The sequence below is a fragment of the Tachysurus fulvidraco genome, chromosome 19 (assembly GCF_022655615.1).
Source record: "Tachysurus fulvidraco isolate hzauxx_2018 chromosome 19, HZAU_PFXX_2.0, whole genome shotgun sequence".
NCBI lineage: Eukaryota > Metazoa > Chordata > Actinopteri > Siluriformes > Bagridae > Tachysurus > Tachysurus fulvidraco.
Window position 1 is genome coordinate 11,024,460 of NC_062536.1, and position 27,969 is coordinate 11,052,428.

General features: G+C 36.5%; 2 protein-coding genes across 6 annotated transcripts in view; one reads left to right on the forward strand and one right to left on the reverse strand.

Annotated features, from left to right (window-relative positions):
* The first annotated feature begins 1,810 nt into the window (after nucleotides 1-1,810).
* LOC125139502 (probable serine/threonine-protein kinase DDB_G0286481) lies at nucleotides 1,811-5,306 on the forward strand. Its single transcript, XM_047803723.1, has 5 exons — nucleotides 1,811-1,852; nucleotides 2,786-2,917; nucleotides 3,012-3,080; nucleotides 4,444-4,536; nucleotides 5,217-5,306. Exons 1-5 carry the CDS (start codon nucleotides 1,811-1,813, stop codon nucleotides 5,304-5,306), a joined length of 426 nt encoding a protein of 141 aa, XP_047659679.1.
* A 2,418-nt stretch (nucleotides 5,307-7,724) lies between these two features.
* ano2b (anoctamin 2b) overlaps nucleotides 7,725-27,969 on the reverse strand; it is a 49,666-nt gene continuing 29,421 nt past the window's right edge. For 2 of the 5 annotated variants that reach the window (XM_027151775.2, XM_047804242.1), the window contains exons 17-27: nucleotides 24,226-24,300; nucleotides 23,861-24,062; nucleotides 23,351-23,462; nucleotides 22,916-22,973; nucleotides 22,598-22,698; nucleotides 18,629-18,777; nucleotides 14,458-14,610; nucleotides 14,299-14,351; nucleotides 13,677-13,846; nucleotides 10,613-10,718; nucleotides 7,728-9,567 (exon numbers count right to left, since the gene is read on the reverse strand). In XM_027151775.2, the coding sequence (XP_027007576.2) occupies nucleotides 9,199-9,567; nucleotides 10,613-10,718; nucleotides 13,677-13,846; nucleotides 14,299-14,351; nucleotides 14,458-14,610; nucleotides 18,629-18,777; nucleotides 22,598-22,698; nucleotides 22,916-22,973; nucleotides 23,351-23,462; nucleotides 23,861-24,062; nucleotides 24,226-24,300 (1,548 nt within the window). In that variant the 3' untranslated portion in view covers nucleotides 7,728-9,198. Of the gene's footprint in view, nucleotides 9,568-10,612; nucleotides 10,719-13,676; nucleotides 13,847-14,298; nucleotides 14,352-14,457; nucleotides 14,611-18,628; nucleotides 18,778-22,597; nucleotides 22,699-22,915; nucleotides 22,974-23,350; nucleotides 23,463-23,860; nucleotides 24,063-24,225; nucleotides 24,301-27,969 lie in introns of all 5 variants that reach the window. The other 3 variants (XM_027151776.2, XM_027151778.2, XM_027151777.2) reach the window with 3 other exon arrangements.

Here is a 27,969-nt window from a genome sequence, read left to right on the forward strand (position 1 = left end):
CAGACATGTATGTTGGATGTTCCTTGTTTAGTGAAATAGTTTCCATTTAATTCACTCTTACTGACCTGTTTTTTTTTTTATCCCTCTCTTCGGTTATTTGGTAAATATGCTCCATTTTGATCTATGCTACTTGAAGTATCATTATGAGAAAAAAAAAGGCCAACCACTTAAATGCAATGCTAATTAACCCCTGTTTCCACAAAAGCCTTCTATGAATAAAGTTGCTTTTATAACATGTGATCTGATCTATATTTGCTGAGGAATACAAACAACTATAATGATCAGCATGTGATGGAAGGGAATTCAGTAAATAACACAACCATGTGGAGCTTGTGACTTTTTCGATACCACAAAATGGAGGATGACTTTCCCACAAATTATTTCAGGTTACCACATTCAGGTCATGAACGAAAAAGGCCAATCCATGTGAATAAATACTAAAGTAAAAAAAAAAAGAATAAAAGGAAGCATAGCAGGTTGGTCTTCCAGTTGGGATAATAGATTTTAGCTTAACAGGCTCTGCAGGATATTCCTGAAACCAGAAAGAAATATAGTAATTAAAGTAAACATCTCTGTAACATAAATAAGGGTTGTAATAACCTTGCAGTTTATTAGTAACAGTTCTTAAATCAATGGTTTGGCCAAAATTAAACTTAGAGATATCACTGCCCAAAAATCTCTAAGGGAATTGGATTGAGATAAATTGTCATCAAACACTTAAATGTTGTCATTACAGATTTCCATCAGAGTGAAATAAATAAGGAATAAATACGTTAATAGGAAATAAGTTATTAGGAACTTTTAGAAACAACAGATTCCAATAAACGTCCTTTGTGGACCACCAGAAACATTAAAAACTCTAATGGATCTCGAACGGGTTCTGATCATTTTCTTGCAGCAGGGAAGAAACCAAATAGCTCTCTATGTGCTAACATACTAATCGTATCCCCAATTTTTAGTCTTCTGGTTTTCTTTGCTTTTGAAGAAATTTAAACCTCAGATATACAGGGTTTGACTATTGTCTTGTCTCTTTATAACAAATAAACAGGCAAGAGGAGGGAAGTTTAAAGGTTGCAAGATGTATATTTACAGTAAGTACAAGCATAAAGATTTTCCTTTAGAAGAATTTTGGGTCTTACAGAAGTAAGAAAGTACTTCTTAAAGACTTACCAAATATTATTCAATATAGAATTATTTAAATGGTTTATGACATAGTCACAAGTATTTAGATAGAGAGTGTGGATTTGTACATAGAGTACAGAAAACAGTGACAGAAACAACTCCTATTAATTAAGATTGATGAAATGTTGGATTTTATTAGCATACTAGTGGCAGTTCTAGCATGCCTGTGCCGAAATAGCTGTAATGTCTGCTCAGTTTCGTCAGGGTACATATCACTGATTCAAATAGGTTAACCTCCACATAAGTTCAGCAGCATACCTAGAGAAGATCTCACAAGCACCCATAATCAGGATACCTCTTTCTAAGGTGAGTGAGCTGATAGACTGATATGCAATGCTATCAAGACTGAATACTTTGTGTATATTTTATATTGTTGATTATATTTTGTGTTGAGTCTTTTGCCTCTTTATAATTTTATCTCACCTTATCTAGCATGTCTCTGTGTATACATAATGGAAGTGAACTGTAATTGAAAATTACACTGGAATGGATTACTAGTATATTTAATTCTAAAGCATGTTTGCTGAGTGTTTTACATGCATAATGTAACCAGAACATAAATTTAAACTGAGACTTTAAACTGAGACAGAATAATGTAAATATGTTTTACTTTTACTCCACATGAAGAATGGCTCACATGAAGAGGTTTGCAGCAATTCCTATGTCTAAGGTAAGTGGCATAATTTTCAGACAGATTTTCAGAATTACGCACACGGCGATACTGTCAGATTACATTGCTGTGACCAAATTCTGGAAAACAGACAAAAATGAAAAAACATTAATTGAAATAGATTTTTTTTTTTTTTAGAATTTCAGAAATTTTTTTGATCTCTATTTTAAGGTAAACATAAATATATTTTACCTAAATGTATTTGATTGATAGTGTTTGTATTGAGGACACTTTTTAAACACTGTACATATCACACCCTCATCAACATACAGAAGAATGCTTTCACACTCTGTTCAGATCTCTGCACACAGAGTTTCCTCAATACAGACATTAATAAAATGAAACTAAGTAAACAGAATAGTATTATTACTAAAGTATTAAGTGATTATTTCAGTGTTGATGTTAGTGGGAGGTTGGAGGAGTGAAGAGATGGAACTGAGGCATGTGTTAAAATGCCATTAGTGAATTTTACCTCAAATGAGACTGTTGTAGATGATGCCAATACTTGCAGTGATATCAGATAGTGCTATGAATTTTCTATTGTGCACTTATACTTCTTTAAAATGTGGTAGCAATATTTTTCCATTTGCAGATTAGATTGTAAATGTAGAAGTGTGTGTGAAGTGTTTCAGTAGAATTGAAATGGAATCATCAGAATTTAAAATACAAAAACTTTCATTCTAGTCCAGGAAAAGCCTATTGTTTTCGAAACTACATAAAATAGAAACGATCAAAATGTCATCATGTAGACGTATATATCCTAAGCCACCACACATAAGCTTTAGAAATTATTCTGGTAGTTCAACCTGTAAATATACAGCTCTGAAAGAATTAAACCTGCTTATAGTCCTTTATTTTACTTATTTTTTTTTTATAGATTTTGATTGTTATGAGCTAATAATATGAAGCTATGACAAGCTGTTCTTTTCACAGTGTATGAGAGACATGTGCAGAGAAGAGGACTATGCTTTCCTAAACAACCAGGAACTAGACAAGACTCCAGACAAGACTCCAAAGGAGAGCATGTTTTGTGAGAGCGGGTGGCAGCAGAAACAAGAGGAAAGGGTAAATATCCCTCTACATTCAGTCCCAAAAACAACTTTTTGACCATGTTTATTAATATGGCCTGCTAAATGTGTGTGTGTGGTGGGTCCTGAAGATCAGCCAGAGGTTAGACCGAGAGCAGAAGGAGCAGGAAAGGAAGCACGAGCTGGAGAAGCAGAGGAGGGTATGATGCTCTGGGCGCCAGCGTGGCCATCAAAGCTATATTTGTCTACTGAGATACCTCTATTTATATCCACGTCCGATAACCCACACTGTTGTCTTGCCAAGCAAAACAAGCCTTCCTCAGCAGACTAACTTGCAAACCTAATTGCGCTTGATTGCTTTATTGGTGTAATACAGTTGCATATGCAATGACCTCAACTTAGCAAAACAAATCATTTTGAGGAGAATTAGATAAAAGTGTTACAATATAACCACACAACCCTTCCCATACACAGCAGATGGTGTGAGGGTATGGTGAGTTAGTTGGCAGAAACTCAAGGCTGAGTTGTAAGCAAGATGCTTGAGAGTAGGCTCAGAGATGGTATGTGTATCTGTGTATAAGGAAAGAAGCTTTCCAGCTGCACGCTGCTGTCTGCCAGCACAGTGACGGTCTAATGGGATTGTGTGAGGTCACCAAAGGACAGCTTGTTGTTGTTGTTGTTTCCTTTTGGTCAGCACTTATGTGAAACCTGTGCTATACCCTTCTACTCTTGCTTTCATTTGTAGGTGTGAGACACTATTTCCAATCACATGACATAACTTAACACTTCTTCTATTATTCATGTTTCAAGTTAAGCAGGTTTGATTTGTGCCTAAAATTACAAATGGATGTCAGAAACCAGTTGCACATTCTAATGTGTACTCTACTCCATCCTAATACGATCCATCAATGCCATTGCCCATCCAAATAAATACATTTTACAAACCCCAATTCCTTCCCCCAAACACAATCCCCTCATATCCCCATACTCCCCCCTCTCCCCAGAGACCTGGGTGTGAATCTACTGAGAGGAATGAGATGCTGAAATTTGCTTTTAAAAGTCAGAATCAACAGAGGCACCATGTCTTGATGTATTCCATATGCTAAAAAGTGTACTGGTTCTATAGGCATAGCTCTGTTCCTCCAGGAGCTATACAATTACCACAGCGGAAATAGGAGAGTCCACATAAGAGATATTTTAAGCATGGAACAATAGATGTTACACACCCATCCCATCACTCTGAATCGCCTAAATCACGCTAACACGAACAGTAAGTCCTGTCTCTGAGCCACACAGGAAGTGATTTTTCAGAATTAGGTACTCTTTAGTATTCAGGGGTAGCCCAAAGGCTTGGGAGCAGCTATTACTCAGAAAAAGAGGCCAAAGCTTACTAATGCATAAACCATCTTGTTTGTCAAGGCAACAAGTGAAACTGATGTAAGTCTCATATTTGCAACATGCTTCTACAAAGCATGGTGAGATCATTTTATGAACTGGGTATTTCTCATGTGCTTGTGAGTGTGGGTCTGTAGTGTGTGACAGGGTTGTGTATGTCCTCTGAAGGAGAAGGAGGAGCAATGGAAAAGTCATGTGGCAGGCCTAGCATCTGAGCGTGAGTCTCTCCAAGGCAGATTGCACAGGCTACGTGAATTCAGGGTGAGGTATCCCCTTGATCACACACACACTCACACACACAATAAATTGATTAACCACACAGATGTGGGAGTCAGGGAAAGGCTGATCCAACGATACCAGATGTTACATACAACATGTGCCAAGCCACTGATTTAGACAAACACTAACCACAAAAAAGTAGCATTGCTCATGTGGTCACAAATAAATTCTTATGCTGACTTAAACAACGTCTAAAAGTAAACAGTGCCCTCAATCAAAACAGAAATTACACATGGCAGTTTTATGGCCTATGGAAAAAACAACTTAAGCATGCATCAATTGCGATTAAATTACAAATAATAAGTAAAAATATAAATAAATGATTTTTTTAACAGAATAAAAAAAAGTCTTACTGTTCTTCATATATATATATATATATATATATATATATATATATATATATATATATATATATATATATATATATATATATATATGAAAGATTATTTGCACTGGAGCAAGCCAATGTACAGACATTACTATCCAGAACCATTAATCAGACAGCATGCTAAAACACAAATGTAACTAAATTGTTTCAGAAATTAGAATAGGCCAAGCATTTTAAAATCTGAACAACACCGCAATTGGTAATTGACTGCTGAGTGCTTTTTATAGCACTATTCACTTTATTCATTAGTTAACATGTAACATCCCCTTTACAGGACTTTCAGAAGAAAGTGTTGATGCAGGAGTTGGGCTTGGAACCTGGTACAGCCAGTGAAAAACTCACCCACATTCTTATGAGACTGTAACAAAGGTTATTATATGTTAATTAAACTATAAGCCTCAGAAAAAGTAAATTAATAAAAAAACAACTAATATTATGATATGAATGTAAAGAACACTGGAAGACTAGTTTTGAGTGGCATGTTAAATACTGATGGTGTATATTGTGCTATCATGACATTTTTGAATTGTACAGTAGCTAAAAGAAATTTTAAAATGTGTAAATGCTTTGCATAAAACTAATAACAGTATAGATCAGGGCTGCTTGCATTGTGAGAATAGTTGAGTGACAATAAATTGCTAAGATAATCGGGAGCTGAATTCTCACGTGACATCTAGAAGAATATCAGCTGATCATATTTCCCATGATGCCGTGGGCTTAAGTGTGGTTATGTTGATCGTGCAAAAATGTTTATTTAAATTTGTGTCTACTTAAGGAACCTTAGACTGATATGCATGTCTAGTGTGAAAGAAAGAAAAAAGAAAGAAAGAAAGACAGAAAGAGGGCCCCAACACTGCAGGTCTAGCATTAAATAAAGGAGATTCTCGGGAGTCATGTTGCAGCATGTCTGGCCCCCGAGGGCAGGAAAATACCAGACTCAAGTGTCTCTCTTTTTCTTTCTTTTTCTGAGATACATGCAAGAGAGCACCTAATTTCATATTAAACAATGTTGCTGATATTCTATTCTATTCTATTCCATATTCTACTCTATTCTATTTTATCCATCTATAAAAATAGTCTAATACCTTGTAAAATGCTAGAATAATATAAAATCATGTATGAAATAATTTGGAATCAGCGTGTAGTTAATAGCCTACTGTTGCTGTGTTGCTGGAAAAAGGATTAAAGCATAATTGGCAAGCTGTACTCGTCTACCTGCATAAGTTACTTTATCACGCAAACCACCTCACATGATACACCTGCTCTTCTTCTTTTTTAATATTTAATATTCCATATCATCCATCCAGTGTATGAAAAATGCTTCCTGATAGATGGATAGCTAGCAAAGGGAAAGAAGGGATGAAAGTAATGTACAAATCAGACTTGTGGACATAACTAGAGAACGTGCGATGGGCAGGGCTTACCTGTGAATATGTGCCCACACATACAAAATGGAGGAGTTGGGAAATGTACACACACAAAATGGAAGAATTCTAAGATGTCTGCAACACTTGAAACCATGTGAAACTTAAGAATGAACCATCTTCAGTTAAAGAGGAGTTGCCCTAGAGGAAATTCTGGGAAAGGGATACAATTGTTGCCCCTTTGTGCCGGCGCTGTGAAAGTCCACATGTATACCTTACGCTGTAGGCTTGTAAAATGCCTCTGGCTTTGAGGTATAAAAACTTTCATTCACATTCAGGAAGAGAGCAGTAATAAAATGTGTATCATAAATAACAAACACACACATACACATAAGCACACAATTGCATGTTCATACACAGAATGTTTTCATAGATATATTCAGTGTAGCTCAAGTGGTGTGTGTTGCTCTTCAGAAGGTTGGGATTCAAGCCCCAGCCTTGCTAAACTGCCACTGTTGGGCCCCTCAGAAAGGCCCTTAATTTTTTTGGCTCTAGGGGTGCTGTATCAAGTGACCCCAACCTCCAAAGCTGGTATATGTAAAGAATTAATTTCACTATGTTGTAATGTATATGTGGCAAAAATAAAAGCTACAGTGACAAAATAATGCTCTTTGATTTTCCTGACTTTCGCTTCACCTTGTCAAGCTCTGTTTAAGAAATGCTAGAGACAGAGTACTGTCACTAATCTCCTCCCAACGGCTACAACTTTACATTTTTGCCAATGTAAATCTCTTTAGAAAAACACTTTACATCATATCCTTGGAAGAATTCATTTTTATGGTGTTATACAAGACACTAGACTGGCTAAGGTCATCTAAAGGCTACATTTATTTATTAATGAAACATTAATTAATCTATCATGTTTCTGCATAGCTGCATAGTACATCTACACCCAGACAACACCCGTCTTGACGTCTAAGTCATTTGCCAGCCAAATGATACATTGACTGGAGCTTTATTAAATTATTCAGTCACTAGACTGCCGTTATCAGAGAGAAAAGATTATAATTATAGGGTGAAGCCGGTCCTTTCACCAAATCACATTCTCATATAATCACATGAGTTTGCAGAAAGATTAAATGTGTCATCAACAAAATATACTTGAGACGAGTCCAGGGCTTTTAGCAGGAAGGCATAGTAAATGCCACAGGTATGATAAGAGCCTATTATATGTTGTATGTTCCATACAATAATTACTTTTGTGCAAACATACTGCTACTATAAGCTTAGATAGCACAGATAACTAGTATAAAAGTGTACAAAATTAATACATGTTGGATTTAATTGGATTATTTCTTCAACCACTACACAATTGTATTGAAATTTGAATCTACTGTATAACAGTCATAGAATGGAACTCAAATACATAGGTCTTTGTGTGAGGTGATTTAAAAATTAATTTAGCTTAAAATTTAAATTAATTTATGAATGCAGAAAATGATGTCTTGCCCTACTATGGGCACCTGCTGTTATAATTCTGCACTCAGTAATACAATCACACAGGCACTGTGCATTGCCATAAAGGAACAGAACATAGTGCACTGCCAACCTAGAATGAGTCATTTGAGGAAAAGAGCATGTGACAGCCAGATGTTGCTCTTCCTTTCCCAGCCTCCTACTATTGCTAATCTGCCCCTTGCCCAATGATGGTCAACCTTGGGGAAGAATTATAGGTTTAACCAAAAAGCAGAAAAGTTTACGATAGTCATAAACACAGAGGAAGTGCTACACTGCATGCTTTGAATGTATTAAAAGGAAGTTTCATATGCTGTGTAAGATCTTAGAAGAGCTTTGATAAACAATTAAACTTTAATATAGAATGGCCTTTCAATGGTTGACATTATCTTGGCTCATAAATCTGACTTTTCAGTGCATAATCACTATTGATTGGTCTTTTCCAAGTGAGACAAACCAAAGTTGATTAAAAAAATAAGCAAAAGAAAAGAATACTCATAAATAATAAGTTGTAAAAGTGAAATGGCTTATTAGTTGACCCTAAGCACAAAAAACAACAATTTTATTTGTGAAGCAGTCCATCTTAAAAGAAAGAGTTCTGTAACAAGTTTGACACCCACCAAGTTTTATGTATTGTTTTTTGTACAATACAATATGTGCAATAATGTAGTTCATGTTCCTTATCCCTTATTAACAAACAGGTTTCAAGGTGTCTAATAAACAAAGAAATACAACATTATTCAGATAAACAAATAAAGCCTACAGTGATGGTATTACCTGAGAAAATGAAAGGGAATAATTATTTGCTGTGATACGCTACATTTGATAAAATTTGCAAAGCAGCTTGGGTTTGTGCAGTTTCACAAATTGTTCAGTAAGCATGGACCAGACGTGAATGTTAGCTTTGACTCCTGTCAAAAATATCTTCCTCTTAGCTTAAGAACAGATGGGGGAAAAATGTGCAAGAGGCCCCATAGATGAGATTCTTGGTCTTCCACTCCAGTGTCCATGCTCTCAACTAGTTGTGCTGTGCATGGGATGAGGTCCTATGGCTAGCGGGCCTATGAAGCCTTGGAATAGAGGCCAGAATGAGATCGCCTCTGCGGACTGTTTGGATACATCACAGCTTTAAAAGCAATCAAAACACGCCGCCTGTGGACATATGCTCAGACATACAGTACAGAGATAGATATATAATGACCTCTCTTGCATTAGATCCAGTAAGAACCGCTGAATAAAGGGTTCTAAATCACCTCAAGAACTCAGTGGAAAGCTTAGCCGTACCCTCTGTCCTCTGCTAGTCCTCCATCCTGAGAATGGGCACGCTGAAGATCTCATGGCCGGCTAACCCCTTTTGCCGACTCTTGCTTTCCCTGTTCACACTGCTGTCTGTGAGCCCCCATCATTTTGGGGTGACATGGAGGCCTGGCGGGTAAATTGGCTAAAGCTGGCAGCGCGTGCACGAGTACGTGGGCGGGAAGCAACGGTGGAATCCTCAGCTTGGGTGAGGTTGGGCAAGGGAGCCTGGGGCTCACAGACTGTCTGCACCTGCTTCCTTGTCTCCTGCAGCAGCAATGAGCCTGATTCTTTTGAGAAAAGGCTATGGATGAGCTGAAGCTTCTCCTTCTCCTCCTTCATGAAGACGTCTACAAGCAGGGTCTTTTCCCTCTTAATCTGCTCGCTGATGTTCTTGGGCACATCCGGGATCACCCAGGCCACGAGCAAACCTAAGAACATTACCAGGTTCTGGAAAACACAAGTGTACAAAACAAGACACAATGTAATGAGCAAGAAAGAAGGGTGAAGGTGGTCAAAATCAGGTGGGGCAGGACACAATAGGTACACTGCTTAAGGATGCAGACGAAGTATCTCTTAAGAGTATCACTATATGTGCTTCTTTAACCCGACAAGACATCATGGCATTATATTACAATTCCTTCTCGTTGCCAATGTTATCCATTACAGTCAGTGATTACTAACATGGTTGAAAGGTTACTTTGAAAAAATGTATTCTGTTACTGCTTCCTAATGACCTAATTAAAATTGAACTACGAAGTAATCTAATCTGTTCAGATTACTTTTCTTTTCTTTAAGAAAAGACTTTTGTTTTTTCTTATATCAATCCAATAAACATGGATTATTTTCCCATGGAAAACCTACAGTCAGAAATGAACGTTATAGCTTTTTTCCCCAATAATATGCCAATGCGGACACCAAAATTGTTTTGTTTTGTTACTGCTAAGTGCTGCGAAAGATAAAAGGTAGTAAGTGCTGGCCTTTCAAAATCAAAACACAGAATTATGTAAAATCTAAAATTAATTCTAGTGTTTTTTGGACTGATGCATAAAAAAGAAAAAATAATCTGTCTTTCTCATATAGGACACATGGAGTTTTAGCACAACACCTGCTACATTTATTCATTATTTATTTTTTTAGGAGAACTAGTTGCCATGTTCTCACCTGCAACCAAATTAGAGAATCATTTTATAGCATTGAAATATAGCAGTGAAATTTTGATAGTAAAACATGATATTTTTTATGTGTGGGGAAAAATGACAGCATAATATGTAACAGTTTATTCATTGCTTTGTGATGTGGTAATGTTAATCACAGCAGCATAAACCAGAACATAGTGCTGTTTTATGCTTTATGTTTTATGCTGTTTTAATAATATATATATATATATATATATATATATATATATATATATATATATATATATATATATATATATATATATTATTAAGATATACCATATAGAACCAGAGAATTGGGGAGAAAAGTTGTCTACCTGGAATAGTATTACAAATCCCAGTCGAGCTGCTAGGATTGACCAGTACTGTTTGGAGAATTGGTAGGGCTGTGAAGACCAGGGGGGTTCCCTGTAATCCTTATACCTAACAAAATAACAACAAAATCACAGTTAAACATCCTCCAAGAGATGTTTTGCTATATAGCCATAAAACATGTGCTATGTGTGCTCTTTTTAGCATACTACATTTTATGAGAGAATAAAGCTTAGTGAATGAATCTATGACTTAAATTAGACTTTAAACAACCAATGAGGCAAGAAAACAGTGGTTGTGCAAACTCTCATCACCATTTCAGTTTCTACAGTTGCTGCACAGTTTGTTTTTCTCCATGGGTTTTCAGATCCAAGTGAAGAGGGCAGAAAAACATTTCAAGAGCTTTCTGTTTTTCTCTACCCATAATAAAGTAGATATAGACCAAAGTGTTTGTTTTATCGGCTAAAGTTATCAAATTCCACTCAAGTCAGAATGTTATTATAAGATCCTAGAGTACTGATATTTCAGCAAAGTGAAGGAATTCCTTATAAAGTATTATTAGGTTTTCTGTTTGCATAGCATTATATTAAACTGACTATAACCTACTGGTTCCATAACATTTTTTGTTGGTTGAGTTATGAAAGCTGTGACATTCAGTGAAGTTTATTTAATGGGCATATATCTACTTTAAGCATGTAAAAGTAGATTTTGCTTAACTCCTGATACTAAAGTAGCTACATCAGGAAAATACATATACAGCTCATAATTAAATGCTACACATCCCTGAAAAATTTTATGTTTTTTTGATGTAAAAAAAATTAAACCAAGTGAAATCATTTCTTTTTCCTTTTTCTCTTGATTTTTTACTTTATTCTTAGTTGCAAAGTAGCATTAAATGTGGAAAAAGGGAAACGTGACAATAAACTGGTTGCACGAGTGTGCACACCCTTAGTAATGGGGCATGTGCTCAGAATGAACAAATCATATTCAAACCCATGCTTAAAAGTAATTATCATACAGATGTCATCAGTAAAGTGATTTTGTATTTTGATTAACCCCAAATAAAGACTGATTCTATTGGTTTTCTTGACATCTTTATTGTTGAAGGAACTTCACTGTTTAAAGGTATCATCAGAAGAGGGGTAGAAACTAATTTCCAAATACATTGGATATTCCATAGAATGACATGAAGGTATTTATCAACAGTCGGAGAAAATAGAGTATGATAGTGACATCAACAAGAACAGGACAAAAGGAGAAGGCAGAAATTTATCAGAGAGACTGCCAAGAGACTGCCAAGGAGCTGAAGGAATATCTGACAATAACTGATTACTCTCTGCATGTGACAACTGTCTCTTGCATTCTTTACATGTCTGGGCTATGAGGTAATGTAGCTAGATGAAAGGTAAAACATGTCCAAGCTCAACAAAAACCAACAACACCATGGGGCAAAATGTTTTATGGTCTTAGACCAAGGTAGAACTTTTTTGGCCTAATTCTAAATCATGTTTGTTGCAAAAGCAGCTTACTGTATAACCCAAAGAACACCATACCCACGGTGAAGCCTGATGGTTGCAGGATCATGCAATTCTCCTCTTTAGCTGAACTGGGGCTCTAGTCAAAATACCTGACACTACTCCCTATTTACTATGCATTGATGCATACATGGAATCATCAAGTAGTAACTACTGGAACAAATATTACAGTTTGGATATGAAAACCTTTTTAGGATCAATTAAATGAGAGTCAAATAGGACCACTGTTATCAGTGTAGCATTTACACTGACATACTGTAATAGCGGGTGTTGTTCTGGCATGAGTATTAGGTGTAGAAGGTTGCTAGGATTCTAAACTCTTCGATGAAACTGACGGGCTGACAACAATCTGACAACCAAAAATGTGCACACAGCCAGTGATTGTATACCTGCAAAGAACAGTTTTAGGTTACATGTGCCAAGTGGACGGCTAAAAAGACTAAGTGGAATTTACACTATAAATGGGGTGGTAGAAATAGCCTTCTATTTAATTGTGAATGTGACAATTTAATTTCCTAACTGGGAATTGAATTTTTTTATTATTACATTGTAATTTTAGCCCCGTGTGAACACTGCTTAAGGAAATCCTTTCTTGCTAGACCAGTTACAGAGTTAAAGAGTGGTGACTTCACCAAATGTACAATTATAATGTTACTCAAAGTATTAACTGAAACAAGACACAAGTGGCACTATTATATTAGTTTCGTACAATTCTGGTGTTATACAAGACTGACTTGAATTATGCAGCATCTAAAAGATTCTTTGCTTTATTCCATCGTTATAAGAGGTCTGAAAAGACCTGCTGGCCTGAAGATGCATGTGGTCAGTGTTATATATGCAGTTAAAGATTTAAAGCCCTAGAATTGTCTGAACAGCATTTATGCCATTAAGACAAAGATGCACCATGCTAAAAGCAGAAAAAAAGTCATCTTTTCCCTCCCATCTGCATTATACTGTACCAATTCATGTCTGAATGAAGCAAAGAGCTAGAGAAGGCTGATTCACTGAGCTGACTAAAGTGCTCTTAGTCTTTGAAGGGACATAATGTGTAGTATAGGGCTGCAGGTAAAATTTGGTTAAATTTAGACAAAACTATGACATGGTCTTTAAACCATTCAGATTAATTTTGAATGTATCTTGGAAATGGCACTACTCGTCTGAGAAGCTTTATCATTTCTCAATTCTCAGCCTTCAGTTTTTGAGAACTGATGAAGGCCCTCGAATGAGTGGCACAACGTATATTAGTCTATAAGACATTGACATGATACTATAACATGCTTTTTGTTTCAGAAATAAAATGTTGCTAAAATGCTTATATACACTGCAAACTATAAATCAAACTCCCAGTAAAATGAATGATTTGATTGTCCAGTTAAATTCACAAAGCTTGCATGCATTAGTTTTGCATAAATACTTCTTATTTGGTTACAATTTCTCCATCGTACGTCTAGGTAATATTAAGACACCTTAATGAAAGTGTTAAATCATGTGTATGTAATGTGTATTTGTAATGTAAACAGTGGTGTGGGCTCACCGGCAGACTATGGGAGCAAGGCCAAGAGGAGCAGTGTCTTTTTTAAAATCACTGACATTGAAGTATGACAGTGTGTGGTCTATGAAGCCATGCATGGTTCCATTCACACTGTACATGTACTGATAAACCAGTCGTGGGATGAAGTCTGATGTAAAGGCGATGACAAAAGCCTGTAAAGGGAACATGTACGAGGCATTTTAAGGCATTAGTGTGTCACTAGAAAAAAAAAAAAGCACAGAACTGTGTCAGGTCCTCAGAGAAGACCTGAAAAGTCCTCATAGAAGTCCTCAAACTAGCCAATTTCCCTACAAAAGGGTACAACAGTTTACACAAGAAAAGGTATGCTTTTTAAAAGCCTAAATTAGGTATAAGGTACTGTACATCCTAAGTGGACCACTTACTCAATACATGAACCGTAGGAACAATACAGACTGAATTGTATACAGATTCTACTTGAATGGAATTACAGAATTGTAAAATCTCCTTCAGGTACAAAGAAATGTTTTATTTGAAGTCTTTTGTCTAGTTACCTCATTTACAATCATAGACCATTAATAGGAAAAACCACATGAATGAAGACACCTGCACAGGCAGACTATAACTGAGAAATGGAGCCACTTACATTGATGAGAACTGAAAATTTGCCCAAGCCGTTCAGTATATTGTACCAGATTCCTAAAACAAGAAATATTTTTTGTTTTATTACAAGAGCTGTATAATCCTCAGTACATATGATATGTATACGTATATACTGTATATATATATAGGTGTAGTCTAGTACCGATATCTTGTGCTCTCACAGCATCTGGTCTACGTAGCTCAGTGACAAACTTCTTCGCATCCAGTCGGATCTCAATGATGTTGTTCAACAGAGCAAAAAGAGGAGCCAGTGGAAAAGATGCCACAAAGAGGGAGACAAAACCAAACTGGATGACTGTGGACAGAGAAGAATAAACAACAACAAAAAAAAAGGTCTTGAATTCATTATTATCATGCATGTACCTGAATGTTGTGCACTCAGTGCCATGTTGAAGACTAATAAACATGGCCTAACCTTTCATTAACCTTTCATGGCCTAACTTTCTAAGATCTGAAGGCCTTAGATATGAAAATTATGAAAAACCATGACCTCTGTTGTATATTACTGAAGTGCTGATTTTTATCTTGTCCTAAATATCTTCAAGATCTTCGGGGAAAAATTGCTTCAGTGGCTTCACTAAAGTGGTTCTGACAAAAAGACAGCTTTACAAATTTCTCTCTTGTTCCAGTTGTACTACCTCATGATCAGACATGTGCGCATATTGCGTAGTGCTTTTTAAAAACAGTAAAAATGCAGGGTGTGTTGATAAGTAAACAACTGGAAGTAGGCAAGTAGTCATACAGTAGGTGAGTCTGTCAGCAATCTGCTGTTAAAGCAGAAATTATCAATGCTAATTCCAGTATTAACAAAAATTACTGTGCCTTGTCTTGTTTAAACGCTCAAAAAACATCTGAAGAATTTGACCTTACTTTAAGAATTTCTGACCTTACACTAAGTCACATATGGTCTTGTGATGGTTGGTGAAGCCTTATATGGATTTGTGCATGGATGTGCATTGATCTTAATCTACATGAAAAGAGAGACAATCATATAAATTTACAAGCTTAAACTCCTATGTAAATATTGAAACTTGCCTCATGGGAATAGCTTGCATGTGAGTCCATATCATGCTCATAATCTTACCTTAGAATGACACACACTCTTAGTGAGCAGCAAATGTATAGCCTCAGTACAGACTGTGTACTAAGGCGCAAGTGCTTAGTAACTGACTAATTCCTAATTTCTTAATATAATAATATTCATTTTCCAAATATTTTAAGAAGTAGGGATTAAAAAAAGTAGGATGTGTTTCTCTATTTGAGATTAATTATTAAATTAAGCAAAATCCACTTCAGTTTAAATAACAATACAAATGCTGAACCCTAGAGGACATGCATGCTTAGCTAGTTCAGCAACATACTGATTTACAACATAGTATTTCCAACAAATTTCACTATCATAAAAAACATTTACCAACAACCTCATATGTTTCAAATGACCTGAATGTTATACAGGGGTCATACAGTAACTCCACATATGTAACTAGCGTTCTACATCACCCCATTTCACAGTGCACAAGACCAGTTAAAAAGCTTCCAACACTGTCATGAGGAACACTGTTTACTGTTGAACTGTAAACAGTGCTCAGGAGAAAAAGGAAGGAGCTTTACAGATGACCACGGCTCCTACACCTCTTCAAGGAATGAGGCTAATTGTGTTATATATTGGAATTCAGGAGACCCATGGTGAAATCTGTACATATGGTACTGAGATTAACACATGTTTTACATAACCCTTATAATGTTGAGATGTTCCAGGTCATAGACAGCCACTCTGTTGGGCAAATCTCTGTTTAGACAGATGGTTTTTCAAAGTTTGTTGATCTTCCATAACAGATAAACAACTCATCTATGTACATTATGTAATGTCTGCATTTCCGTACAACAGAAAGCATGAAATGGGAACAGCAAAGACCAAAAGCTCAGAAGCCACATGTGACATAAGTCAGGGAGAAAATCTAGATTTAGCCACCATGAAAATCCATAGTTGTCTGCCGACTGACAAATACTAGACAGGTTAATTGCTAGGTCAATAAACATGCACACACTTGCAGTATCCTGAAACCAGATGCCTTCAGACCTGCACTGGTTACTGCTGATAGAACTGGAGCTTGTGTGTATCCCTGTAACACTGTCAACATGATCTGATTGACTTCATATTACTTAATAGTAATTAATATAAGCAAAGATGTCAGCAAAAAAACAGCAACCCTGACCCTTACACAGCAATTACTGAAGACAAATAAATGAATGTGTTCAACAGCATAGCATCCAGTGCAATGCACTGTTAATCAGCATGACCTTTTCTTTGGAATGCAAGCTTTACTGTATATGTGACTAACTCTTACCTGCAGGAGTTAAAACCACCCATTCATATGAACACATGTACTATATACTAAAATGTGTAATGTAACTATAGCAATTACACATTTATATCACCCTTGACTGATTAAGTCTTGCATTGCTACAGGGACCCCACACTTGCTCCCCAACAACATCAAAATGTACTTTATTCACTAGAAAACATCTGCCCAACACATCACGGTTTAACCCACCCTCCATGAGCCAGATCTGGTATGTTAGAGGGGACAGAATTGAAAATGTAAACAATAGAATGTCTCTAGCACTAGAGTCAGGAAGCCTGGGTTCGAACTATTCATCAAAGCAATGTATGGTAATATAAAATGTTGTGTGCTATTTTTTATCTATTGCTATGTGTATCATTACTCAGAGTCCATATTAGAATCCATTAATCCAGAAAACCAAACTGTAATTTGTCTAGATTGCCTAAAGCTAGCCATGGTCTATATTGTAAATTTTGACTAGAGCACTGTTGGTTGCTTACATAAGCAAATATTGTGAAAATCTGCAAAGGTGATTAGGTGAGGATTCAAGATTAGTGACTCCATATCATCATTAATCTATAGTGAGTATAAATTACACAAGACTGCTTTCCGTCGTCCACACACATGGAATATAACCTTTTGGGAAATAACATTTCCAGCTTTAAAATAATTGACATGCACCACTTTTTCTACACAGTAAAACAGTGTGTCACAGACTGGAGAGCATGCTTAAAAAAACCAAGACCAAGATGCTGCATTGTTTTAGGCCCATGAGGAATAATTGTCCACCAAAATTTAATCTGACATAAATATATTAATATTTATAACATATATTTAATAGCTTTATGGGGAATTTTCTGTTTCAGTTCGCCTCCAAAAACTTGAAATACATCAGATTTAAATTATGATTTTGTTTAATTGTTTAAAATATTTAATTTAGAAAACATCTCTAATAGAAAAATTTTTTTTTTTAAATATCCTTTGTAATAAACTTTCAATTCTCCTCTGCAGCGCAACTGTTAAGCTATTTAGCAAAATAATGATGATAGTATAAAATATGGCTAATGATGAACACACACATGTTCATGACCAATGGCATTAGTAATGATTCAGTCATGTATTTATACACAATACACTCACTAATGGAAAACTGTTTGTTAACCTGACCAAAAGACAAATGCAGGACTTGCATGCACTAACCAAGCCTGCAAACAAACTCCAAACTCCAACAAACTCCATGGAGAAGACATCAGTAAATGTCAACCCAGGACATCAAAGGGCAAAGGTGGGTAAAGTACCTGAAAGCAACACTTGAAAGTCATTTACCAGAAAATGATTTTGTTATAGTCACCATTTAGTATTTAAGTATGAAATGTATTTTTTATATTTAATGTACTTAGTAAAAATAAAAGCAAAATAGAGAAGCAAAAAATATATAATTTGACTGATCAAGTTGCACCATTTAGATATTTGCATAATTGCAAGACTGCAAGATCTGCGAGATCATTTGATCAAGAGTTTTGACCGAAATTTATCTTTGGGTAAGCATAAGAGGTACTTCATCTGGTACAAAGACTGTTTCATTCCAACATAAGAAAACATTTCTTGCAAATATGGCCACAGGTGTTCATCTTCTGTCGTTGGCCATCGGAGTATCAGGTGCCACCGCTAATGTATATCTGCTTCCATCATGAAATCCACCTTACCATCAAATGGGACTGTGTCACTTGCTAGTATGATATGACAGGGCTTGATTGAAAAATTAAACTAACTGTGTTTGTGTAAACACTTGCTTGCACATGTACAAAGAAGTTTAACCAATGATCTAAATTGCAAACACCAGATCACTGATTCATGGTTTCACCGATTCACTGATTCAACTTTGACCACTGTCAAAGTTGTTTAATGTGTATTCTTTGTATTTCTTTCTTTTATTCCTGACACTTTGACTGAGAGATGGTCACTCACTCATCTCCATGTATTCAGGCGTGAGGCCTACAAACGGCTCCAGGTCATAGTCCAGGTGCCACTGACGCAGAGTACGACTTGTCTGTTCCACATGTACTTCAGGAGTTCGGGTCTTTTCCTTCAGGGACCGAAACAGCTTCTTCAGCTTCCTGCAGAAGGAAACAGGGGGAAAAATGCATAATCTACAGAAATCTACTTTACAGAAATGTGTATAAATAAATAACATGGCTTATTTGGTCCTTTTTCATATGAATGAATGAAAGCTTTGTGCTATATATCTGTTTCTCAGCTGCAATCATGCAGCCAAACACTCAAGAGACTGATGCAGTAGTGTTGTGTTAGAGCAAATAACATTAAATATGTTACATTTAGAAAAAATATTTACCACCTTTTCTGGGACATGGACATGAATGACATGGACATATGTGTTTGCAGAGCTCCTCTTTTTTTACTCATAAACTTTATTCTGTAGTAAAAGTTATACAACCTAAGCAAATGGGACCAATTTCAACCCAATAATGTTCCAGGAAGCCTGCCTTTTATCTCAGCATGCTGTGTCATGCCATTTTACTCATTAAAAAGTTCCCATGCATAGACAGGACAACTTTTTACGTGTTTAAGAAAGTCAAAAAAAGGGAAGTTTGAAAGACCCAAATAATTCCAAATCCACTCTTAATCCAAGAACCACTAGAGGAAGTTTTCCAGATGGTGTTTAAATAAATGAAAGAAAGAAAAAAACAGGCCAGCTGACTTAAAACTAAGAACGTTCTCATGACTTTCAACTGTTTCTTATTTTCCTGTCACACAACTGATAATTCCACAAGATCATGACCAGCATAGGCAGACAAACTTGTACACAATTAATAAAAGATGTTATCACTTTATGTTTAAATAAATGACACAAAAATTTATTTGATACAAATGTATTACATATTCCCTTATTTGTCATTTATTGTTATCACTAACTTTTTTTTTTAAATAAATGATCTCAAATGTGATGCCTCCTGGTGGACCAGCGGCAGGATTCCGCACTCTCATTGCCACAGCTCGGGTTCGATTCTCAGGCAGGGAGCAAACTCCAGCCACTGAAGAGTTCTCAGTGCTTGTATAAAATGGGAGGGTTGCATCAGGGAAGGGTATCTGGTGTAAAACCTGAACCAAATCTATCGTGCAGACAATGTTATCCACTGTGGCGACCATGAACAGGGAGCAGCCAAAAGAACATCTCATATCATGAGGGGTTTGCTCCAGGAGCACAACCAACAGAACCTTACTTAGATCCAAAATAAAACCATATTTTGACCATATTTCTGTACAAACTGGCCTGTAAACAGTTACATGATTTGGGAAAGATGTTGTTGTTTCAAAATTCCCTACCTTATGTAAGATTCACGGTTGAAAACCAAACTCAAAGAAAGTAGCTGAAGTTGAGGAATTCAGGAAGTTCAGGAGTTGAAAAAAATTAAGTTGGGGCAGAGTGGTAGAGTATGCGTGAAATAAAATGAGTAAATAACATTAGAAATAAATTAAATAATACAGTGATCTAGATTACACCCACTTCATATTTAAATCCAAATATATACAAATATTTTGAGCACTAAAGTGATAAAGAAATAATAAAGATAAAAATAAATAACCAGTGCTGATTACAGTTACACAATAATAATAACTGTGATCTTCATATAACATCACTGAGCTAGGTCTGTCACTTCTATAAGTGGCACACAATAAGGGTGTCTGCCAAATGCCATAAACGTAAATGTAAATGTAGAAAGCCATCCCTAATATTTGGCAAGTTGTCATGGAGAGAGAATAAGGGTACAGTAAAAAAGAAAAGAGAGAAGGAGTGTGTGTGTCTCCTGCTGCCTCAGAAAGCCAAATATAGACGATGAAATGGGCCATGTGGTCCATATCTCTGCCTATTAATGTCTCCAATAAAATCTGCTAAATGCAGTAGATGCATTATTTATACCCCCAAAATACAGCCTTTTTCCAGAACATTACTTTTTAATGCCCCTGTATCAGAAGTGCCTTCCTCCTGCCATGCTAAAGCTCCCATTTACCAGCTGTCGAGCTGCACTGAGGACAAAAAAAAAGCATGCACACACCACACACACGCAGGCAGCCTCGGATGCATCAACATGCTCTGTAATGAACGCTGGTCCTGAATATTACAGTACACATTCATACAATTTGTATAATATAATTTGGAAAGACAGAGAGTAGAGCAATCTGTAGGGAGATCAGTACTACAATGTAGGTCAGGTCTGTGTGTAGAGGGAATTGTGGGATATTGAGTCCTCCTGTCCCCTCTGGCCTCCATCACAGAGCGTTTGCACCAGGCACTTCAACCCTGTCCTTCCTCCAGTAACGAAGTTGAGTATTTATAGAGCAGAACAGGAGAATCAGTTAAAAGTCACCCTCATTTTCTTCTACAGTCTTTCCAAGGACTCCACTCTTGTCATTTCTATTCTTGAACAAACTACTTTAATAAAAGGATGGAAAAATCTAAATAGCACAAATGTGAAAACTAAACTAGAAAGCTGTGAATCAGTGTCTTCTGATGTATTATACTATGTATGTATGTTTTTCTGCAGAAAAATGTATTTATATATAGGTTTTCTTAAGATAATATATTATCAGCCACAATTTTGGTCATCTGTTTTTTTCTTTCAATATTCCAAAATTCAACCAATGTGACTTCCAAATGCTTTTTGCACACCACTTCACCGATGTCCTTCCAGTGTTAAACAGAAGGTTAAAAAGATACCTAAGAGAAAAACCTATGGATTCAAAACTGGCATGAATAAAGTTCACAACCTACACTTGTTTTTATGCTGTGTTTGTACATGTCCATACAGACTGTGGTAACTGTCTGTCCTCTCTCACAGACAGAGAAACACACAAACAAAAGGCATGCAGCAGTGTCATTGCCAATGAATGATTGATGTATCCACTGTTGTAGGTGCATGAAGTGAGCCTGTTACCATAAACAGCCGTTTTGCAGCCACACGCCAAGACAGATGTAAACTGAGCCATGGGAAAACAAAACCCAAGAGGCACTAGCAATTACTGTAAACCAAACAAAGAACAAGAGTTGTGAACTGTCCTGAAAGCTAGCAGATCACATTAATTAAAATAATTGAAAAAAAAATGCTAGAGCAGTACAAACACCTTGAAGCAAATGAAACATGCATGTTTAAGAAAACAAATACAGACAGGATACAACAGTAGTGTGAACAGTCAGTCACACTATACTGTACGCACATATGTTTTCAGAGGGGTTTGAGCATTATTCAAATGAATGACGGAGAAAAACTGTGGCAAGGATGAAGAGACGTGTACGTGCTCTTTCAAAAGGAGGGAAAATAGGCTTAACAGGGATTTTCGGTAAATGGAAATGCATGACTTCAAGTCCATTTGCTGCTATGGGGAAATTGTGTCCTAGTGTATTATCCTTTCTGTCCAAGTATTCTGAAGCTTTTGCAGGAAAAAAATAGTCATGCATGTGGTGAGTACTGTTATGTGTCTATGAAGGAACATGAAAAAAATACAAAAACATTAAAACATATATATTGAAGTAATAAAATACTAACCTACAAAACAAATACAATTCTTTAAAAAATTGTTTCAATAAAAGCTCAGAACAGAGGATAAATGATGATATCCCACTTTTTCTATCACATTTACATATTACTTGCATGCAAAATGCCTTTATATCCTGAAAAGTGACATTGGAATGTGTGTGTATGATTAAGGAAGTGAAAGAGAGAGAGAATATAGTTTCAAAGCAAAATTCTGCACTATTCAAGAGATATTGGAAAGCTGGAAAGCTTTATTAATATTTCAAATGTGTAAAATTCTTTATCCACGTAGAAGATATAGTCTGTTTCGGGTGATTGAGGGCAAGGACACGACCGAGCATGTTTTACAAAGGCAGACGCAGCTGGGAAAATTCTGAGCACTTACGGGACGCCAATCTCAAAGATATTGTTCTGAATGAGCTGTTTTCCCAACATGATGATGCTGAGCTGGATACATAACTCAATAAGACAACCACCAGGGGCACACTGAAAGAGAAAGAGACAGAGAATGAACAGCAGGGCCTTTCTAGCAAACTGATATTGATAACTGCTTTACCAGTGACAGTTATGAGTGACAGCAGAGTGACAGGTATAATAATAATAATAATAATAATAATAATAATAATAATAATAATAATAATAATAATAATAATAATAGGTACATAATCTTGTATTCACTAATCATACACATATCTAAATTTACCTCTTCCATCCGATACTGATTGAAAACATATACGTAATCACCAGGCCTGCCTGCAAACCTGTTGGTAGTGATAAAAACATACAAACAAACAAAAATCAGTGATTAGATATCTTAAGCCATGTTTGGTTTGTAGATAAGTTGAATTACATTGGGGTTCCTACTTTAATGAGAACGATTCTTATAATACTGGTTTAGATTTAGGTTCAGTTTTTACAACCAAAGCCTCAGTCAAAGGGTTTAAAACTTGTAACCTTTTCTTGCCTTATGTACTGTAAGAGTCTGCCAATTGTCCGCCTTCAACTGTCTTAAATTCAAGCTTCTGCATTAGAGCTATCACTCCATACCAGTATTAAATTTTTACTTTATAATTATAATCAGCAGTAACAACCAAACCACAGCCAAAGCTAGAGCTTTAGGGTAGACATGTCTACTTACCTTCCTTTGAAGAAGGCTACATAAAAAATGGGGGCATAAGCATTCATAAACTTTAGTAGGAAGGCCTTCATAATCAGACGCTCCTCAAAGCCAGTCTCTGTCTTTGGAATCTCTGTAGATACATCAGAAATTAGCATTTTTAAAAGCTATTGGGATTAGAATTACATCTCTCAAGTTCCCCGCTATATTTTTATCTACAGTGGAGGTCAATGTCTGGACTACAGTGTTGTTGGCAGAATTAACTCAATTCCAGCATTCAGAAATGACATAGAAGACAAGACTAGATTTTAAAAAATAGTGAGCCGCATAGAGTAGAGGAGGAGGGACCAATACTTAAGAAGAAAGGGCATTAATTATTTATATGTTCATGACACATTTAAAATCAAAAGGCCTCCTTATTTAATAAACCTTTCTACAAAACTTTTTTAGTAGTGTGTCTTATGTATTGACAAAAAGCATTATTTTTATAGGCGCATGCAACTCAGAGCAAATGTGTACAGCAAATCTCACCCAGCTCTGTGAGCCAGGCAGCCACTGAACCATAGATCTCGTCCAGGATGAGGATCACAACTAGGTTGATGATGACAGCTGTGGCTGTGACGGTCACTCGCACGCTTGCTTTGATTTGGGGGTCAGGATTCATGGCCAATGTGGCAGAGACAGTGATGCGGTACATAATCACCGCAAAGACAGCAGCAAAAGTTACACCAAACTGGAGCAGAAGAGAAGAGAAAAATAAATCAAAAGAGCAGGACATGCCACAAAAAATGGGAAAACAAATACATGAAAGACACTTTAAGAGAGGTTGAATCATATATGAAGTAAAGTTTATTAATTGAATTTATCAAAGGTGTTTCTCAAGTAGCACTACTCACCATTAGTAGAATGGAGGAAACATTAATGAAATAGCCTGGGAACCTATCCTTCCATGTAAGTCTCTCCTCTCCATGCTGTTTGTATATGAGAGAGAGAGAGAGAGAGAGAGAGAGAGAGAGAGAGAGAGAGAGAGAGAGAGAGAGAGAGAGAGAGAGAGAGAGAGAGGGGAAATTAAATAATTAGTAAATGTCTATATTTCTCTGTGTTGTGGGTTTACTTTCCTTCTATTCATGTTTTATCCAAGTTCATGTAATACTTACATTATCTGTCAAGAATGTGCTGCAGTGTTACAAGATTATAACTCAGAGGCCTTACAACCTCAAGCTCTTACTACAGAAATCATATCCCAATCATCTCCAAAGGATCATGTTGTCTGATTCACCAAGATAAATACTTTGAGGCACTCAAAACTGCTACTGGATTTCCCTACAAATTTGACAGCTAAATTATAGCAATCAGGTCATCAAAAACACCCTGCAATCTCGAGCATTACTGAAAGCTAACGCAGACTAAAGAAGTAAAATATGCAAAAGGTGAAAGTCGTCAGCATTCACTTAATGAATATACATAGGTTTCCTGGCTGGAGCTGCCACAATAATGTCAACATAGTGCAGTGCAAAACTTGGTTGACAGCATGCACCACTTAACCTCCCCATGTCATAATATCACTGCTATAAATAAAATACCAAAATTGTTTTTCCTCTAATATTTAATGGGTAACATTTATTCAATTGAATAGGTAAGGGATCTCCAGTAGTCTGGACCAGTAGCCTCTCCCAGCTCTAATTAGGCTCATTAAGAGAGCAACAGCACCACCTAGCACACAGTAGCACTCACCAGAACTAAACCACATTGTCTGAGCCGAGAGATGCCAAAGCAAGAAGAAATTGAAGCCTGCACTTGAGGAAAGCTCTCAGAATGCCAACGCTTTTGGGTTTTGGAGGATAATAAATGTAGGTCATGTAACACAGCCATTTATGAAAAACCACAGGGTGAGTCATGAGTCACATGTGGCTCCTGATGAACATGTGGATTCACTGCACATCCGTGCTCTCAGAGGCAAAACACGGTTGACACCCTTTGGAGAGGAAAATGAGGCAGATAAGCTTGGCCTACCTCCTTAGGCAGCAAGAGCAATAACAATTAGGAAACATTCCAGGATTTGAAATGATGTGTAATACCAGATGAAGCTAATGTGCAAGAAAACAAATTCAGACCATCATTGACCAAAACCGAGCTGAAGAAAGTTTTTTTTGCTTTAAGACAAAGGCCACATGGAGATGATCTCCATGTACACTATAAATATACAATGGTTAAGAATGCTTGAGCATAAACTAAAGAAAATACCATGTAGAACAAAGGGGGGGGGGTATTTGCTTGTTATTCACACTTTTGCATTCAACACGTTTTACTACAATATGTAAATCCTTTTTATATCCAGATATTCAAGATATCCATAGTGCTAATCTGTTTCAGCAGGAGAAATGCTAAAATATGAATGAATAAATAAAAATAATAATTAATAAATAAATAAATCAAATCAAGTATGTCAATGTGTGTCCCTATTTTTTATCATGGTGAGAAATCACCACCAGTACTAATAAGGCTGGGTTGTTTGTTTACTAGCCAGCCCTTAGAAAAGTCCTTCTGCAACATCTGTTGTGTTTCATCGAAAGTGGAGCATGAGTGATTGCCTGTTCTTCAATTGTGCTTTTTAGTCTTATCTATGTCACAAAAACAGTCAAGTCAAATCTGCGCCTATGCACAAGTCTATAACATGGATTTGAAAATATACGCAAACTCCAGCACATCACGATTCAGACAAAGCTCTGAAGGATTCTGTCTGAACCTGAAGCAATTGTGCAGATGTGTTAACATATACATAGATAATATTGCAAATAAGTTGCATGTGAACAGTGGCTTGGGTGTCATTGATAACATTAAGACTTTCCCTATTAAACAGACCATTCCAACAGGGCCAAGTTAAATCCTTTGAGAAATTAGTGACAAACCCGCTGGTGTGGAGAATTCCTCAGAGATCATATGTCACTGCATAGACACATGTGTGTGTGTGTGTGTGAGAGAGAGAGAGAGAGAGAGAGAGAGAGAGAGAGAGAGAGAGAGAGAGAGAGAGAGAGAGAGAGAGAGAGAGAAAAACCAAGTGGTAGCATAGGTCAGGAGCTGAGAATTGTGGCAGAGATTATAGTTTTAAGAGTTATGCACTGGTCAAACCTCTGACAATGCCATGCAGTAGTTCCAATCCAGAGGTGAAATAAAGACCTTTTGGGTGTTGAGTACAAACAGAATAATTTCCTCTTCCACACACCCACACATTAAATCATTTTAACAGCTCAAGCTGAATGATCCACAACATGGCCTACATAAATACACCCATTCCATGTGCAAGGCCAAAAAATACACGTTCTCCAATAAGTACAGTAGATTGAACAAGGAGGCAGATGACCTTTAACATCGATTGGGAAATTATGTAATGCTCAGCAAGAAAAGCCACAGCTTCCTGCTTAACTCCATTATGTTCAGAACTTACTGTGAGTCTAATGCATTCAAACTCTGTGAGCTTTTGACCAAAAACCATGTAGACCTGTAGAAACCGAAACAGGCTAAGCCACCAGAGTTTTATAGTCAATTTGTGGTTCTACAGCCATGTGGAAATAAAACCTCAGACAGTAAGCAAACTGTAGTCTAAATAACAGTTTTCAGTATATATGTAAAGCAAAGCAGCAAGAAAAGGCATATAGTTAAAGTTGTAATTTTATCAATTAAAAATAAAAGCACATAGTTAAAGAGGAGCAGGTTGTTGTCTCAAACGAACACTTTGGTCCTCCCAGCTGCTAATGCTGTGCATACTTTTGCTTAAATAACAAGCGAATAACACATTTGCTTGTTTGTCCCTTCCTCTTACTGAAACTCCTGTAGACGTCAGTACTAGTTGTGTCTCACTAACGCTATGTCTGAATTGGCAAAACAGTGTGATAAGGCTTTTAAAAACACCAGTTTAAAACAGCCCTATATGTAGTCAAGTATACTGTAGGTGCTTGAATGTCACAAGGTTGCCATGACAATGAGGCAGGGACTGTGATTTACTCAGCTTTTGGCATGATGCCTTGTGTTCAGCTGTGACACTCCTGCTGAGAGGGCACTCCCTCTCTCTTTCTCCCTACTTTCTTTCACACAGACACGCAAATACACACAGTCTTCCATACGATCAATAGGCTGAAGTGTAGCTCTCTCTGCTGGCCAGAGTATGTGCATAACAACCCTGAAAGCTGCAGGACTCAAGTAAAAAATTTTGTTCCTTTCCTTTTTTTAGCAGAAATGAAGACTTTTGGAAGAGCATACATTATGAAAAAAAAAACACATCCATGTAAAGATATTTCCTTTATACTTAATTAAAACTGTTTATGACCCAAACACATAAGCCACATTATTTTTTATCTATTCATCCTGATTTTTCTCAACCATTTCCATACACATGGCAAGTGGTCCCTATGCACAGTCGAATGCTATTGCTCACTGGTTTTTCAGTAGTGTCACTAATGTGTCTGTTTTCTATGTCTGAACACCTGGCTAACGCCTGGTTATTTATGGAAGTCATAAATCGTAGGAAATATTTTATATTATTAGTATCCATCCAGTATAGGATGGTTATAGAAGTCATTTTTCAGAATCAATTTCAAACTTTATTTTAATGAAGTTCCTCAACAACTACAGTGGAAATAAAT